General features: G+C 35.5%; 1 protein-coding gene across 5 annotated transcripts in view; it reads right to left on the reverse strand.

Moving 5' to 3' along the window:
- The window catches only part of spock1 (SPARC (osteonectin), cwcv and kazal like domains proteoglycan 1), a 254,265-nt gene that overhangs the window by 23,618 nt on the left and 215,259 nt on the right, over positions 1-15,388 (reverse strand). Inside the window, exon 8 of one of the 5 annotated variants that reach the window (XM_088604496.1) lies at positions 6,106-6,141. The exons of the other annotated variants lie outside the window; for them this stretch is intronic. Within the exon in view, the coding sequence (XP_088460622.1) occupies positions 6,106-6,141 (36 nt within the window). The remainder of the gene's footprint in view (positions 1-6,105; positions 6,142-15,388) is intronic. 5 annotated transcript variants of the gene reach the window in all.

Below are 15,388 nucleotides of genomic sequence, written 5' to 3' on the forward strand. Positions count from 1 at the left end.
TTTAGTTATTTAATTATCCTGCAGTTTAACACACTTTATGCAGTCTAAATGTACTACGGTACAGTCACATAGTAAGGTGAAAGTACTATTCTATTAATATGTGCCTATTCATTAGCTTAAGGAAAGATTAAAATGCAGTCCAGCTCAAATTATTGTGATAAAATGCTGACAGGGAAGCTTAGCAGGAAATTGAATGATTGACACGTTAACTTCAGTAGTTCAAAGAAGCTGAGAGGCAAGATTTCTATTCCCAGAATTCATTTCAAGCCTGGCTTGAGGTGAGCTGGAAAAGTAGATGGAAAAAAAATGAAGCACAGTATTCTAACATTGACATTTAAAAGCTGAATTCAAAGGCATGTACTCAAAAAATCCAATAGATAATATTTTATCTATTCTTAACTATCATTATTTTAATCTTTTAAAGCTTGTCTTGTCTGTCCTATAGCATCTGGAAAATTAAACATGTACTGTAATTGCACTAATGATGCAATTCAGCCCATATTCATATTCATGTTCAATGCGTACATAGTTTTCTTTATACATAAACAATACATTTCACCTGATTTGTATTTTTATAGAACTTAAGATACAGCCCTGATTGATACAGGTGGGTATTTTTACCCAGACTGCTTAGTAGTGGTGATTCATTCTGCACCCATATTTACATTTTCCGATTGATGCTGATTCAAAATATGTGGTGTTAAAATGTGTAAAGATATATATTTACATGTGTATAGAATACTGTATATTATTTAGATATACACATTATAACAACCAACAGGAGATTGAATGTTGTCTTTAAAGAACTATGAACAGTGTTGTTCTCTGAAAGACAGATGAATTAACCACCCAGCTGTGGTGGTTAAAAAAATTGCTGCTATCTTGGAAGATGAATCAGTATGACAAACATTTGAGAAAATTAGTGAAAGGGTTTAATAAAGTAACTATTTAAAGCATATTTAGCATCCAGAAATGTATGTCCTCATCTCTTCACCAGATCTTGTACGCATATCAGAAATGTATATCTTTTCTGAAATGATTAACCTTTCATTAAAGAGTATGTTTCCCAGATATGAAAATGATCCTTTTCTCCTGCTCACTGTACTGTGCATACAGCATCTGCTACATTTACCCATGAAAACAAGCTCACTCGAGGTTTTCCTGTATAAATACATTTTAATAATACTGAAAAGAATAGTAAAAAAATAGTTTTAAATGAGGTCTCCAGGGGATGCTAGCCCATATCTGGCAATAATAATGTATGCTGCTTGGTTGAATGAGAAATTTGTAATGGTGACAGCATTCAGCTGCAATGTCCCACAGCTCCTGCAGAAACAGGGACAAGTGGTGCCAGTAGTCTATGCCTATTGATATGCTCAAATCCAGACAATAGTTTTCTTAGACAGTCAAACGACACAGAACCAGACAGCAAGTACTGTACATCTGAGCACTTGTTGTCTTCATCTGAGGTTAACTATGGAAGGGCATACTTATTTTTTATCAGGACAAGTTCTGTAACTGTGTTAAGATATTACCTGCTTTCCAGGGCCTACCTTGCCAGCACTACTATTACAGCCAAGTAGAATTTCTAGAAAGAAATTATCTGTCTCCAGTAAATGCAGGTGGAGAGCTGGGAAACTGGCAGCACCATTTAGAAAGCAATTAAATAAATAATTGCTTCTTGCATGAAGCACATATCAACACCTGTATTTATTGTCTGCAGATAGCTATTGTATTTTGTGCTGCACAGAATCTAGTGATGGCACTAAAAATATTTCTGCCAGAACAAAGGAGTTATCCTAGTTAAAAGAACACAGTAATACTAGAACCATATACCATGAACAAGACACAGCTATAAACCATATACTATAAAATCTAGCAGAAAATGGAGATGGGCACATATCCAAGGCCATCCCTTAAAAAGTTGAAATAATTTCTACACCTTTTCTGTGGAAGAGATAGGAAAACACTAAATTAAAGGTAAGAAAAAACAGTGTTAAACAGTGAGCACCGTCGTTCTATAACAGCCAAGAACATTAAAGTTTCACTCAGTCTTTGATCTAATACCTGATCTCTGCATGGGCTGTCTTGCATCTATTAAGCCTAAGTTTATAAGCACATTATAGGTTTATATTCTCTATAATTCTCTTCCTGAAGCTACGTAGATTTAAAGACAAGAAGACAACATTTAAAAAGTGTTAATTTTATTGAAGGTTCCTAAAATAATAGTTATCTTCAACTTCTAGCTCACTGAATGAAGAAAAATATAAATTGCATAAGATACACCACAATACTATACTTTTGCATTTTTGTAAAATCAAATATTATTATTATAACTTTCAAGAATAAATGTAATGATTATCCGTGTTGAAACTGAAAACTGGACTGTATGAAGAGCTCTAGAATTGAACATTGCAAAACTGCAGCAGGAAGGGAGCAAGATGGTGGATCTTTCATTGAACAACATTTCCCAGAAGGCTTATGAGAAGACCGGCAGGATGTCATCACCTGACAAGTCTGACATGGGTGATGTAAAATGAGGAAGCAAAGGTTAACTGCTACCAGGAAGACGGCAGCAGACCCTCTGTGCCACAGTAGGCAAAACTCAGAAAAATCTGAAAGACCTGGAGGAAAGCAACTGAGAGATGAATCAGTCAAGACTGTTTAATACAGTACATGGTTCCCGATTTGGAATCTTTGGTTTTGTTGGTTTTATGTCTAGCAAGCAGCTTAGCTGCTTTGCAGAGTTAGTTAAGGAGTCATCAAAGCTAGTTTTTGTGTTATTTTGCACTTTGTTCAACTATTACTAAAAGCTTCATCTACAAGAGCCCCAATACCACGCTACAATGCCCCAACCGGCAGAAAATACAACAAAATAGATCAAAGTTAAGCAGATGACTTGATTTAAATCTAGAAGTATTAAAAGGGATTGCATACAGTACATATATTGCATGTCTCTATTAAAAATGTCTCTTTTAATTTTTGTCTTGTGTATATGTAAAATATTTTATATTAGATTATGCAATATGACAATACATTAAAAATGATGCCTTATTAAAAAGAAGCATCTACTGTACATATGCAAATAAATCTAATGAGAAACAAAACCAGACTTCGATTTAGTTTCAAATGCAGATGTTACACTCTTTGTGAACTTTCTACCTTTCTACCTAACTACCTACCTTTTTGTCTTGCCTTTGGAGGGTGGTTTAGAAAAATATTCCGATTTTTTTTGTTCAATTGCGGACACAGTGGAACTTGTAATGTCTTCAAGGTCAAAATAAATAGACTTGCAGCTGCTAGAAGTGACAGATAAACACCCTTCTGCATCCCCCCTGGATGACATCTCCTGTTTGTCAGGACAGATTACACGGTCTAGCTTACAATTCCTTGACAACCGGAATGAGTGTGCCTTTACAGCATAATAAAAAAAAGTAAAATCACTGTAGGAAAATTACTGAAAAGACCAAAAACCACCCAACAGGATGAAAAGCCTAGGTGTGGAGCCTAAGCTGTATGGACTCAGTACTGCCTCTGTAAGCTGGTTTTTCACAACATCTGTGTTACTCTGGCCCTGCGCTTAGAATGTCTGTAGAAAACCAGGTGCATCTGTTTTTGCTCTCTTTCTACCAGGAGTAGGCAGGTGTACAAGAAGGTTGAATATAATGATAAGTCCCCAAGCCTGTCTGTGAGGTCTCTCATCCTGTTTGTGTTAATTTCTTCCTCCATCTGTAGCACAAAAGTGAAGAAAGGCTTATAAAACAGTAACATATCTTTATTATTTCTTTTACAGTCCACTCAATCTCCTCAGTGACATCCTGTCTTGTTTTGTTTGATTGCCAGAAACAACAGGCACGCAAATAGTTATACCTATTCAGAGCTGTGCCACTGTCTGAAAGGTACAAGGTTCGAGTTTGACACAGATTACTTAAATCCTACAACCTCCAAGTCCATGTCTTCTGCTCCTAATCACATCTAGAGTGTTGTCAGATAGAAATGTTTTTCTCAAATAATGTTCTTCTCAAATAGTTCTGAGAAGAGTGTAAAATATATTAAAGCCTTGACTGTTCTTACTGTACATCTTGACTTGCTTACCGTTCTTATACTACATCTTCAGAATTGTTTTATAATTTCTAAGTAATTTTTAAAAAATCATTTACTTGGTTCCTAGTTGATGCTGAGGCAGTCTGTCTGCTGTTGAGGTCAGGAGCTTGAACTTGTTGTACCGGAGGACTGCTACAGGCCCCCTAGCTACGGTTAATCTGTCCTTTCTGTAATGTTGCCAACTGTTTACCTGTGTTAGGCAATGACTCTTCTATTGTACTGCTTGCAATCATTGTGGAGCAGCAAAATAAATCTGGCAAAGTTACAGGATTGCAAGGAACAAAGGAAAAATTATTAAAAAAAAAGATTTGCCAGGCTTCTATGGATTTCAAAGCCCTCTAATTAACCTTTCAAGTGTCTCTCTTTGTTATTTTGCCTCTGCCAGTTTTAAAAACTGTTGCAAATGGAAGACAAGAGTGTAAAACAATGCTGTGTGATTTTCAGTGTCTCCGTCCCTGATGTACTCTTTCAACGGATTTCATTTCCATCACTGTAATCACTTCTTCCACTCTACACAAGAGGCTTTCTTTCCCCTCCACCCGAAACTACAAAATGCCTCAGGCCCTTTCTTGAATCTTTAAGCAACACTAAACACAGGACCACCTACAATCAACTGACTTGGCAAACCTGACTGTCATTGTAAAATTTGATTGTGGCTTAATAAAAAAGCAGTTGCTTGAAGTATTTCATTGTTGAAAAAACAACAGGACTCATTTGGTGAATAAATCTGTTTAGTGACATTATCCTCTAGCTGACCCAGTAGCTTTGAAATCTCCTGTGATGGAATCTGGCCTATAGGAGTACCTGAATTGACCCCTGCTTTTAGGAAATACTGTGTGACTTAAAGTTGGGAGCATGGTCATGCCTGTGTGATAGAGATTGAACCATTTAGGCCAAGCTGCTACCTAGTTTATTTACTTCTTTCTGCCTTTTCCTGAATAACCAACTATGTTCTAAAGTGCTCGAGCAATCACAGAAAACAGCATGATCTCAACTCTCTTATCATTTTAAGTAGTGCATTAGATTTAATTTTTCTTCTTTTCTTTTGTTTTCAATCACAGCTGAATATCTTTCCAGATATCACTACAGCACATTTTATTTTTCAACCACCAACCAGGCAAACACATTGGACTGAAAAGGAAGTTGTGTTTTAAAAGGGAAAAAAGACATATTTAGAAAAGGAAAAAAGAATTAAAAAAAAGCTTCCAAAAAGTACTGGTTAAATTTACATATAAAATAGCATCACTTCTCTGAGAAGTTTTTCACTAATCTTGTTTATGCATATAACTTGAGTTAATGTGGATTTAAGGATCAGTGTGGCAAAAATAGTTTATTCAGACACAAACTTTCATCAAGACATTTTGATCCCCATTGAACAGGTGTAAAACAAGCGTATTCAAGTTCCTGCACTGAAAGTATGATAAAAATAAAAAATGCACAAGGTAAAGTCCAGTATATGGTGACATTTTACTCAACCCAAGACCAGTCACTAGTGGGAGATTCAAAAACAATGTGCCAACTACTGCAAATATGATCAGGGTTGTCTGATTAAAACTTTAATGAGCAATGGCAAATTATAGGTATTTTAATTTGCATTCTGTGTCACATTATTTTTGCTGATGAGAATAGGCTATTTTAGTTCAATTGTGGAAGCAAAATTGCAGACATTTTTTTTCCTCATTAAATGTTCTTTCTTAACTTGTTCCTTTTTTAAATAATGCTAAAAAATATCTGGAAAATAAATATTTTATTTTGCCACTATTGCCGTTAATGTATCACTGAAGTAGCGGTAGCAGTAAGTTTGTCTTCTGTGTGCACTGAAAGTTTTTTTTTGTGTTAAAGGCCATTCCTTCTTAACACTACACTACAACAATTCTTCCACTGCACTTGCAGTGTACAACACAGTAATCCGTATAAATCTAACCACAACATCACCATATGTCTTCCATCAGGTCTGCCAGAGGCAAACTGAAATTAATCGATAAATAAAAACATACATACCACCACTCATTCTGAAAGCAAGAATGTTCTCTGGCCCTGAAAAGATAGTGATTTCATCTCTGTCAGTGCTATGCCTGAATGGCCTCTGAGCATGCTGATCATGTAGCAAACTACATTCTTGCAAAAGAACATAAGAGAGGAGGCTGTTCTCCTAATTTACTTATCACCTAGGCTGTTTGGTAGTAAGCAGTTAATTGATCCAAGGATCTCGCCCAGCTGTTTCTCAAAAGAATCAAGAGTATTGGCTTCAACAACATGACTGGGTAGCTTCTCCTATACTCCCATAACCCTTTTGGTAAAGGTCTTCAAAAGAAAGATTTTGAGAGGACCTGATACAAGTATTCAAAGTCCTCAAAGGCCTTGACAAAATCAAGCTAGAGGCTTTCTTCAAAATGAACAGTGAAGCATAAACCAGAGGGTACAAATGGTAATTATGTGGAAGTGCACCTAAAATGGAAAACAGAAGGCACTTCTCCTACTAATCCTGTTAATACTTATCTACTAACTACCAAATGAGCTAGATAGGCTGAATGTACTCCTCTCTTTAGTAACAGTTCTTATGTTCCTAACAAATATATCTTTTCACTATTTACTGTAGGCAGTAGCAATACAAATGTGTCCAATGAATTAAAACGTAGACTGCTGAATTTTCCCCGTACTTTGGTATAATATAAAAAGAGAAAGCTGAGAATATATTGCATTTCACAAGGTAGTGTTCCTAGCCTATTTTGCATCCCACTTCCCATCTTGTCTCCTGTTAGCTCACTTATCCTCCTCCTTAGTACTGTACATCTCCTTCTGTCTGCACAGCCCAAAGGCAAGCTTGCATTCAACTACCAAGCTTCGGTCAGAGATTTTAGGCTTCCACAAGTAAAAAAAGAACATTGCTTCTGCAGAGGCAGAGGGTTATGAATCACAATAGCTCCCTGAACAGAGATATTAAGGTTCAGAGAGGCCAGAGGGTTCTCACACTCAATCAGGTTATTCAAAAGTGCTGAGGGTAAAGGCAAAGGCATTGCAAATACCTCAGAAGAGGGATTTCAGTGATTTCCAGAGGCTTTGATCTCCATAAACAGCATAAGAGAGGCTCATGGACAAGTGAACAAGTGTCTAGAGATCAATTTTGGAAAGAATAATAAAAAAGAAGGGGAGTTTGGTATTTAAATATTCTGTGTTTATTTTTTGTTTTTCTTTCATTTTATTAAATGAAGACTTATTCGCCTCTGTGGAAACACAGCAAAGCCTTTCCCCTTATTGAGCATTCTCTACTGTTTGAAGATGCTGGCCAATCATCAATTTTCAACAGCTAACATGCCAGGGGACAATGCAACACAAGCTATTCATTTTTAAGGAATATCTTAAATATCTCATTTGGAAATAAACATCAAAGCCCCAGATATTTGTGTAGCCTCAACAACATTATGACAACCTCTTACTGAAGTTTTAAAATGTGATTCTGTAAGGAATATATTCAGAAATCTATATTCAATATATACTTTATCTGCCATTCTACTACACTCCATTGCAAAATAAAGGGGAAACAGAGATAAACAAGTAGACATTGTAGACAATAAGAACTTGAAAGTGTCTCGGTAGTTTTTTAGCAAGAGTACAAAGTTTTGATGCATTGTTAAATCACATGCACTTTCCTTTAGATTTTGTTTTCATAAAAAGCACATGGTTTTAGTAAATGGTACTAAGGGTGCTAATGATGCAGTATATGGAACTATTTTAAAAATCACAAGTATTACACAATTAATAACAATTAATTTATCTCTTGTTGGTATGATTGAATTGATTCACTGAATAAGAAACAGCAAATTGGCTTTCTCAGTTAAGCAGTTCTGTGCAAGATCCCTAGAAAGCCACTTCTGAACAATGTGCACAAACCTTGCATACCAAATTTGAAACCAAACATTTTTTTAAATCTGGGATGTTTTCTTGAGACAATCCTAGAAGAGAGATTTATCAGTGAAAACAAAGAAAGAATAATAAAAATTGAGATCATCAATGAGGACCTTTACTGTGAACCTCACTTTTGATTAGAGGATGATGACTATGATTGAACAATAATTAAAGACCTCATAAATTAATGGATTTAACTACCAAAGAGTCTAGATGGCTTCCTCTTGTTTCTAACTTTTCTTATATTCCTCTGGTAGTAATAAAACAAAAGAAACACATCATCAATCCAATCTTGTCTGTCAGGTCACAGGGACTTTCTTCATTAATCGCAGATTGTGGAGTTCAGTCCTTGTACAGTACCTGTTTGCCTGCAGCCCAGTGGTAGTCTCCAGTGCAGTTCACCACTTGTCAAGACAGCTAGTGCTTTGCAGTACTGATAAATTATGTAACATTCTGCTTTTCTTTCACCTCAGAACTCCCCTGGCCTGTTAGCTTAAAACATTCTCCAATATTTTGTCAACGCAATGGTGAAAAGTTTAACCCTGTCACAGCAGAACACTCTGGAGCTTTAGGTGCTTTTTAAAGGTAATTCCATCTCAGTTTTTGAAAGAGAATGACAACCATCTCCAGCATTTCCAGGGAAAAATGAAGAAATGGGAAGAACTGAGAATCGATCTGTCTTGTTGCAGAATCCCCAAAGACTAAAAGAAACAACACTACTCTTATATTATTCATTTAACTTTTTTCATAAGTGGCTTTTGGAAAATGAAAAAACAGCACACAGAGGCATCTTAACCTTTGAACATCACTCACTCTTGAAATAATTAATATTTACAGGACTGAGAAATTTAAATCACGTTTTATAGCTGGTTTCAAAAACCGCTGCCTGCTTTCAACAGTGGTGATGGGCTCTACTTTTTTTCCAGTGACAATAACTGACTTTATAAAAACAAAAGGAAAATAGAAAGAGCAAATATGTGCATAGTGATAGGTGAAAAAATATATAATACAAACTGAATTACTAAGAGCAATAATCATTTGATGTGTGTCAGAATGTTGTCAAATCATGACATCACCTCTTAATGGTATTTTTCTCTTGACAGCAGACCTATCCTGTATGCACACCATATAAACCATGTCCTGTCACCCTTCATTTTTAACTTTAGTATCTCTAGATAAAAGAGAACTGATGTTTCAAACTGAAGACTCGTTCTTTTCAACAACTGTCTTGTATGCAGTCAAAACTTCAATATCAGAATTTTCCAAAGTCTGTCAGGAATGCACTGCTTACTCTCTTAGGTAATACCTACATATGTATAATTAGGAACTTGCAGAAAGGCAAACTAAAAACGCACATCTGAATTTAGTTTATTTAATGGTTTAAATTAAAGCTCTTCCTTAATCTTAAACATGTCACCTAATTGGAAAGACCTCCAGTAATGATAATGTTGCTTGTGTTTCTCAGAAAATTGTGCAGAATGGCCATGATTATCCAGGTGTAGCAGGTACAGTAAGTCATTACCAGCTGCAAGAAGCTAATTGTAAAGCAGCATGATTTGCTCATCCAGACACTGCTCTCTTTTCTCTCCTTGCAGGGGAGAAGAAAAGTCAATTCTATATTGGTTCACCATGGTGGTCAAAGTCATTTGATCTTTCCTGTTAGAGAAAATAAGCAGCATTTAGCTTTGCTAATCCCAAAAATTTACTCCCAGATGAAAAGTCAAATTGTGAGGCCCTTTTACAAGGAAAGTCCACGCAGAACAAAGCTTTAAGAAATTCTTCCAAAAGCTGACATTGCATTTCCTTGGACCACCTCTGGACGCTTTTACCCTGATTAGCATCTCAGCCTCCGATTGTCAGGTTTCTGTTATGGAGTCTTAGGCATGTGCAGGTCAGGAGATACAATTATTCTGCCCCAGAACAATGCACGATCTCCTCACACTAACACTATGTTGTGTGAAAGTGTGAAAAAATAGCTTGTTCTTGTAATGAGCTGAAGAGGGACACTGCAGGGTCCAATTTTGTTATGATTATTAATCACCGGGCACTTAAAATTCCATTATCTGAGAGTGCAGCTTGAATAACATCAATAGCATTTCAAAGAGAAATGACAATAACTCCATTGTAGAGGGAGCTTTAACTGAGAAAACATTAGTTTTTGATGTATAGCATGTCTCTTAAATAAATTAGACACCCACAATTTGTAAAAGCTAACAAGTACAGTATAACAAAGAATTGGAAATTCTTTACTCATTGCATTTGCACACTTCAGATTTCATCTTAAAAAGGACATACTTAATGTATACAGATCTGACAAAGAATATACAGTATGTTTTTCCAATGGAACTTTTATCATCATACACTTTTCATCTTGGTCATCATTTTAAGGATAATAATACACCATTAAATGACTATTTAAAAAATACTATTCACTTGCTTTTGACAAATCCTTTTAATTGATTTACACAACTCTGATCAATTACTCTAAACACTTCCACACAAATTATCTGATCCCACAGAATATCTGAAGCTTTGACCCATTTCTGCAATCACATGCTTCATTTGACAGTGCACAGTTCACTCACATTCCTACAGACAAGCATTTAAATACTGCAAAAATAAATCTACTGGTAGGTAGGTATTTGTACATACCTCAAATGGATACCATGAGGTTTATTCTTAATGCAATGACAACAATGTGCATAATAAGATCTACTGTACATTATATTGATTATACTTATTAGTTCTTAAATGAAGTGTCACCATTTCTGTAAGCCAAGAAACAAGTACATTGATTTGATTTGCCTTCCTCTATTGTTTAAACATCCAAATGATTTGGACTGTACATGTGCACATGCAATTTGTGTGCTGTCTGCAGTGCTAACTGCCTACTGTATAAAAAGCTGATTAGCTCAGATTTACCAATATTATGGGCTTAAGAAAAAATAAAGTCAATGGAATATGACAACAGATTTGGATTGAAATGCTTTAGAAATGTCAAGTGTACTGTATATTTCAGTACAAAAAGATACAAATAAAATGTATTTGGTGTAAGCTGGCATTGTACAAAATGGATCAGAGAGATGCTGTTTTACAAAAAGAAAGGGTTTGTAAATATTTAGCTGCAGAGGCAGATTCAGTCAAAGAAATATGCTTTTTTGAAGAGCATTAAACTGTCATTTGCATGCAAGGTTGCTCCTTCCTCACATTTATGGAATGCTGTCTGGGTCCTCAGTTCTGCTACTTGCAAGGACTTCTGATGGTGGAATTTGCATGCTGTGTCCCTGAGGGAGTTTCCCCAAGAGAGTGTAAGGAAAGCAGAGAGAGTAGTCATTTCATTGAATTCTAAGTGAAGTAGCTGGAGGTTTGTTCTGGAAGCTGCCATTAACATTTAGGGGGTTTAAGGAAAAAGCTGATTGACTTCTTTCCTTTAACTTATAAGAAAAAAATCAGAAGTAAAAGTAATTTCACACAACAAAAAAAGTTTAACCGCCACATAATTTCAAGATAGAGTTACAGTATTTTATTCTTGTGCAAGTACACACGCCCTGAACATCTGTTGGAGGTTAAAGTCAATATTTTGAACTTTCTACAATCAACCCTATTTGAGAACATCTCTGTCAGTGTGTAACTGACTTAAATTTATGTAGGGAAATGGAAATATCACAGGTACTGTACAATGAAATGCATTTGAAACAGGTTCTGACCTGTAGGCAAGAAGACCACTGCCTCACAAACGAGTTGAATGCAAGAGGGAAAAAGACTACTGACACATCTTGTAAGCAGGTATTTCAGGAACTTTAGAAATATCCGACAACAGAAAATACTTTAAAGCTGAATAGAGAAAAAGGCCCTAACGTGTACAGTATCTGTACTATATACAGTATATAGTAATTAAAAAGGGCTACAGATCTGAACACTCAAGGGGTCGCTATGTTCATGAAGCACCTGCAGGTACCAGTTCTGTGATGTGATGTGGGTGGGCCTGGCTGTTTGACATTGATGCTGTGAGAAAGATGAGAGGAGGGAAAGCAGTGATGTGAAGGTGAAGGTGAAGCTCAAGTGCACCATTAAAAGGAGCAATGAACCCTGAAAAACAGGCTGCTACATTCTCCCTCCCTCTGCAACATCTGTATGCAAGGGGCCACTTAAAGTGACTAATTAAACCTTTAATTTCAATTTCTGCTTTTAACTGAGCAGAGTCCAAAGCGGCAATATGGTTACAAAATCTGCAGAAACAGAAATACACAAATCAAGCATATTGTTTCTATTATGTTGTACTTTATACCTAGACACTCCCATACAAATGCCTACTAATACACTTAAAATATAAAGGTATAAGAAAAGTGGTTTCTTTTGTTATGATATTTGAATCATGCTTAATTGAGGGAAATCTACTAGGTGTTTGTGAAATCTGTTTAACAAATTTTCTACCCTGTACACTTTAGGATCTGTATAAAAATTGAGTTTGAATTTATAACTTCATGATTTCCACATAATATATACAGTAACTGTTTGAACTCTCACCTTAGAACTAGGCATACTGTAAATCCTTAAGTGACAAAGTACAGAAAAAGTGTCAAGCTTCACTTTTTGATACATTATGTATGATGAACATACTATTAAGAGGATTAAAAAAAGTGGATTTCACCTAAATAATTTGCACCCCTAAATATTTATCTTAAGAAAGTGTATAATATTTTATGTGCCCTTTTCACTACTTCTTAATGTACAAATCAGTAAACACTATTTTGTCCAAGTTTAATCATAATAAAAAGGTTTGGATCTCCTGACATGCTAAAAATGATAGTTACAGAATAATGCACTTTATCCTGTATAGAAAATAATACCAATAAAATACAGTACTTTATTTTTTCTTATCTAACATGTCTTATTTAAGTAAAGGAATGTGTTGAAAGCATGGGAGTATAACTGCTGAATTAAAAGAAAATCACAAAAGAAGAGAATATCTTAAAATGGAATTATAAAGTACCTCATTCAGCTTAAGAAACAAAGTCAATGTATGGTACATCAAAGCTGAGATAAATTATATTCCCCTCCCTCTTTTGGGAGAGATACTCTGTACCTTGAGCTCCAGGGCTATGTTGTCCTTATTGATACTGTTTGCCAAGAAAAGAAATTGAGCGGAGAGAAAAAGAGCTAGCTAATCATATGTCATCCCTTTGACACGGTAGGTGAAAGGTATGGTAATGGAGCTCATGAAATGCAGTGTAGTTACCTTTGTTTTGATGGGTATCACGATGTCAATTCACAGGAGACATGACAGATTGACATAAATCACCTCACCTTAAATTCCAGTTCCAAGGGTGGCCAGATAATTTTCACACTTAAAACAGCAGAGTACCCACTCCTGCAGTCTGTGCAGTGACTTCCCCAATGTACTTTTTCAAGTGACTTTTTATGTGATAAAATTCAACTTTAAAATCATAGTCCAATACACAATGTGTCATGTCGAGGTTGGAAATCTTGCTTTTATAATGATTCAGTAGAGACACATTCTATGTCTAGATTAAGTCAGAATTATAGCACTGTTGCTGACATTACATTGAGTTGGGTAATTTAATGCTTTTATAATGGTGAGAAATCTATAAAACCCCTGTAGCCTTTGATTTAAAACTACTGCTGTTCAGCAGAGCTCTCCTCCCCACAGCCTTGTCATGTTGAGGGCAGTACCTCTCAATGAGGAAGTGTGTTATTTTGAACTTTACTATTACTATGCTTTACTAATAAAACTATTCAGAAAATTTCTTAAAGTAGCTATGTTTCAAAATGTATTTAATCGTGCACACCAACTTGCAAAAACAGCAAATCTGTTAATTATCATACTTTAAATTAACCCATTAGCAAAAAACTGCTTATTCCTGCTAAAGGTTGAACCAACCTTGAACACATCTGAGAAATAAAGGGCGTGAGGCACAATGATGTCCTACACAGTATCCTAATCTATTGTAGGGTACACATACAGAATTTAGAGGGGCAATTTAGAGGTACTGTAATAAAGTCATAACTTCAGACAAGATGGAGATTCTTATGTGGACTACATTTCCCAGAATACTGTGGGGGATTAGAAGCTGCCCTCAGACACCTGACCAGCTGTCTTGGGCCAACCAGACAGGTGACCGAAGACAGCCTTCCAATCTCCACAGAATTCTGGGGAATGTGGTAAAGACAAGAATCTCCATCTTATCAGGAAAACCTTCCTTCTTAAAGATACCAACTGAGCCAACTAGAAGATCTTTAGGAGTTTGGAGAAAACTAAATCAAACACAAAACCCATCAACATTGAGAGAACAGCCAAACATTTCACAAAACTCTCCAGAATCCATGTCTGGAATCAAATCAAACAATCTGTAGCTATGAGGCAACAGTGCTATCCATCAAGATGCCCAACATAAATATTGAAAATTATTTTAAAATTTACAGCATTATTTAAGCCTCTTTCAGAAATTAGAAAACAATAGTTTCTAAATGTCCTTTACTTTCTTAATGGCTGTATTGGGTTCTGTGATATTCTGCCCTGTTTCTTAGACTCTATTCACAGAAACTCCTGTAAGTACTGATACAGTTTAATGAATATTACTTTAAATCTACCAGTCGGTAAGGCAATAAAGATTAGCTCACATCTTGTTTACAGCCCATGAGTCACTCTGTTCCTAAGCTGACATGAATCAAAGACACTGTAACACTGGTTGATATGAGTTTGCACAGAAAGACATTAATATGTCCCCATTATTATGCTTCATTTGTTCAGGTAACTTGGATGAAATCACATTGAGCCCTGTATCCATACTAAATAGGCTTTCTTGCTATGGTGACGTTGCTCTGACACAAATAATTTTGAAATACCCTGAGAGCTATCTTTAATAAGCATAAAAGCATTGAACGGATATGCAAACAGCTGGAAGTTTTTTGTGGGTTATATATAGATATCTGTATTTGATGTAACCAAACAGAAAACATTATGTTTTCAGCTTCATTTTCAAATACAAAATAGATTTATAAATAATTTTGTCCTCAGAATCAATTATACTTTTTATATTCTGTAAAAAAAAACTATTATTAATTAGTAATAAAAGATCTAGGATTTTGATAATAAAGCCATGTTGAGTTACTCCTTTTACTAGAATATACAGTACTGTATATATTAAGACAAGTTATGTTATCATAAACACAAACACAAGTATCATAAACACTAAGAGTACAGCAACACGTACTGTAGGAGAAAAACGTTTTCAAATTGTGGCACAGTCGAGAACATATGATTTTTATATTTTGTCACATTGTTTGCATCTTACCTTCATTTTCTTGCTTAGAATCTTACTGAAGGACATTGCTGCCATTAAGGAAAAAAATATTT

The sequence above is a fragment of the Lepisosteus platostomus genome, chromosome 13 (genome assembly GCF_059453375.1).
Source record: "Lepisosteus platostomus isolate fLepPlt1 chromosome 13, fLepPlt1.hap1, whole genome shotgun sequence".
Taxonomy (NCBI): Eukaryota; Metazoa; Chordata; class Actinopteri; order Semionotiformes; family Lepisosteidae; genus Lepisosteus; species Lepisosteus platostomus.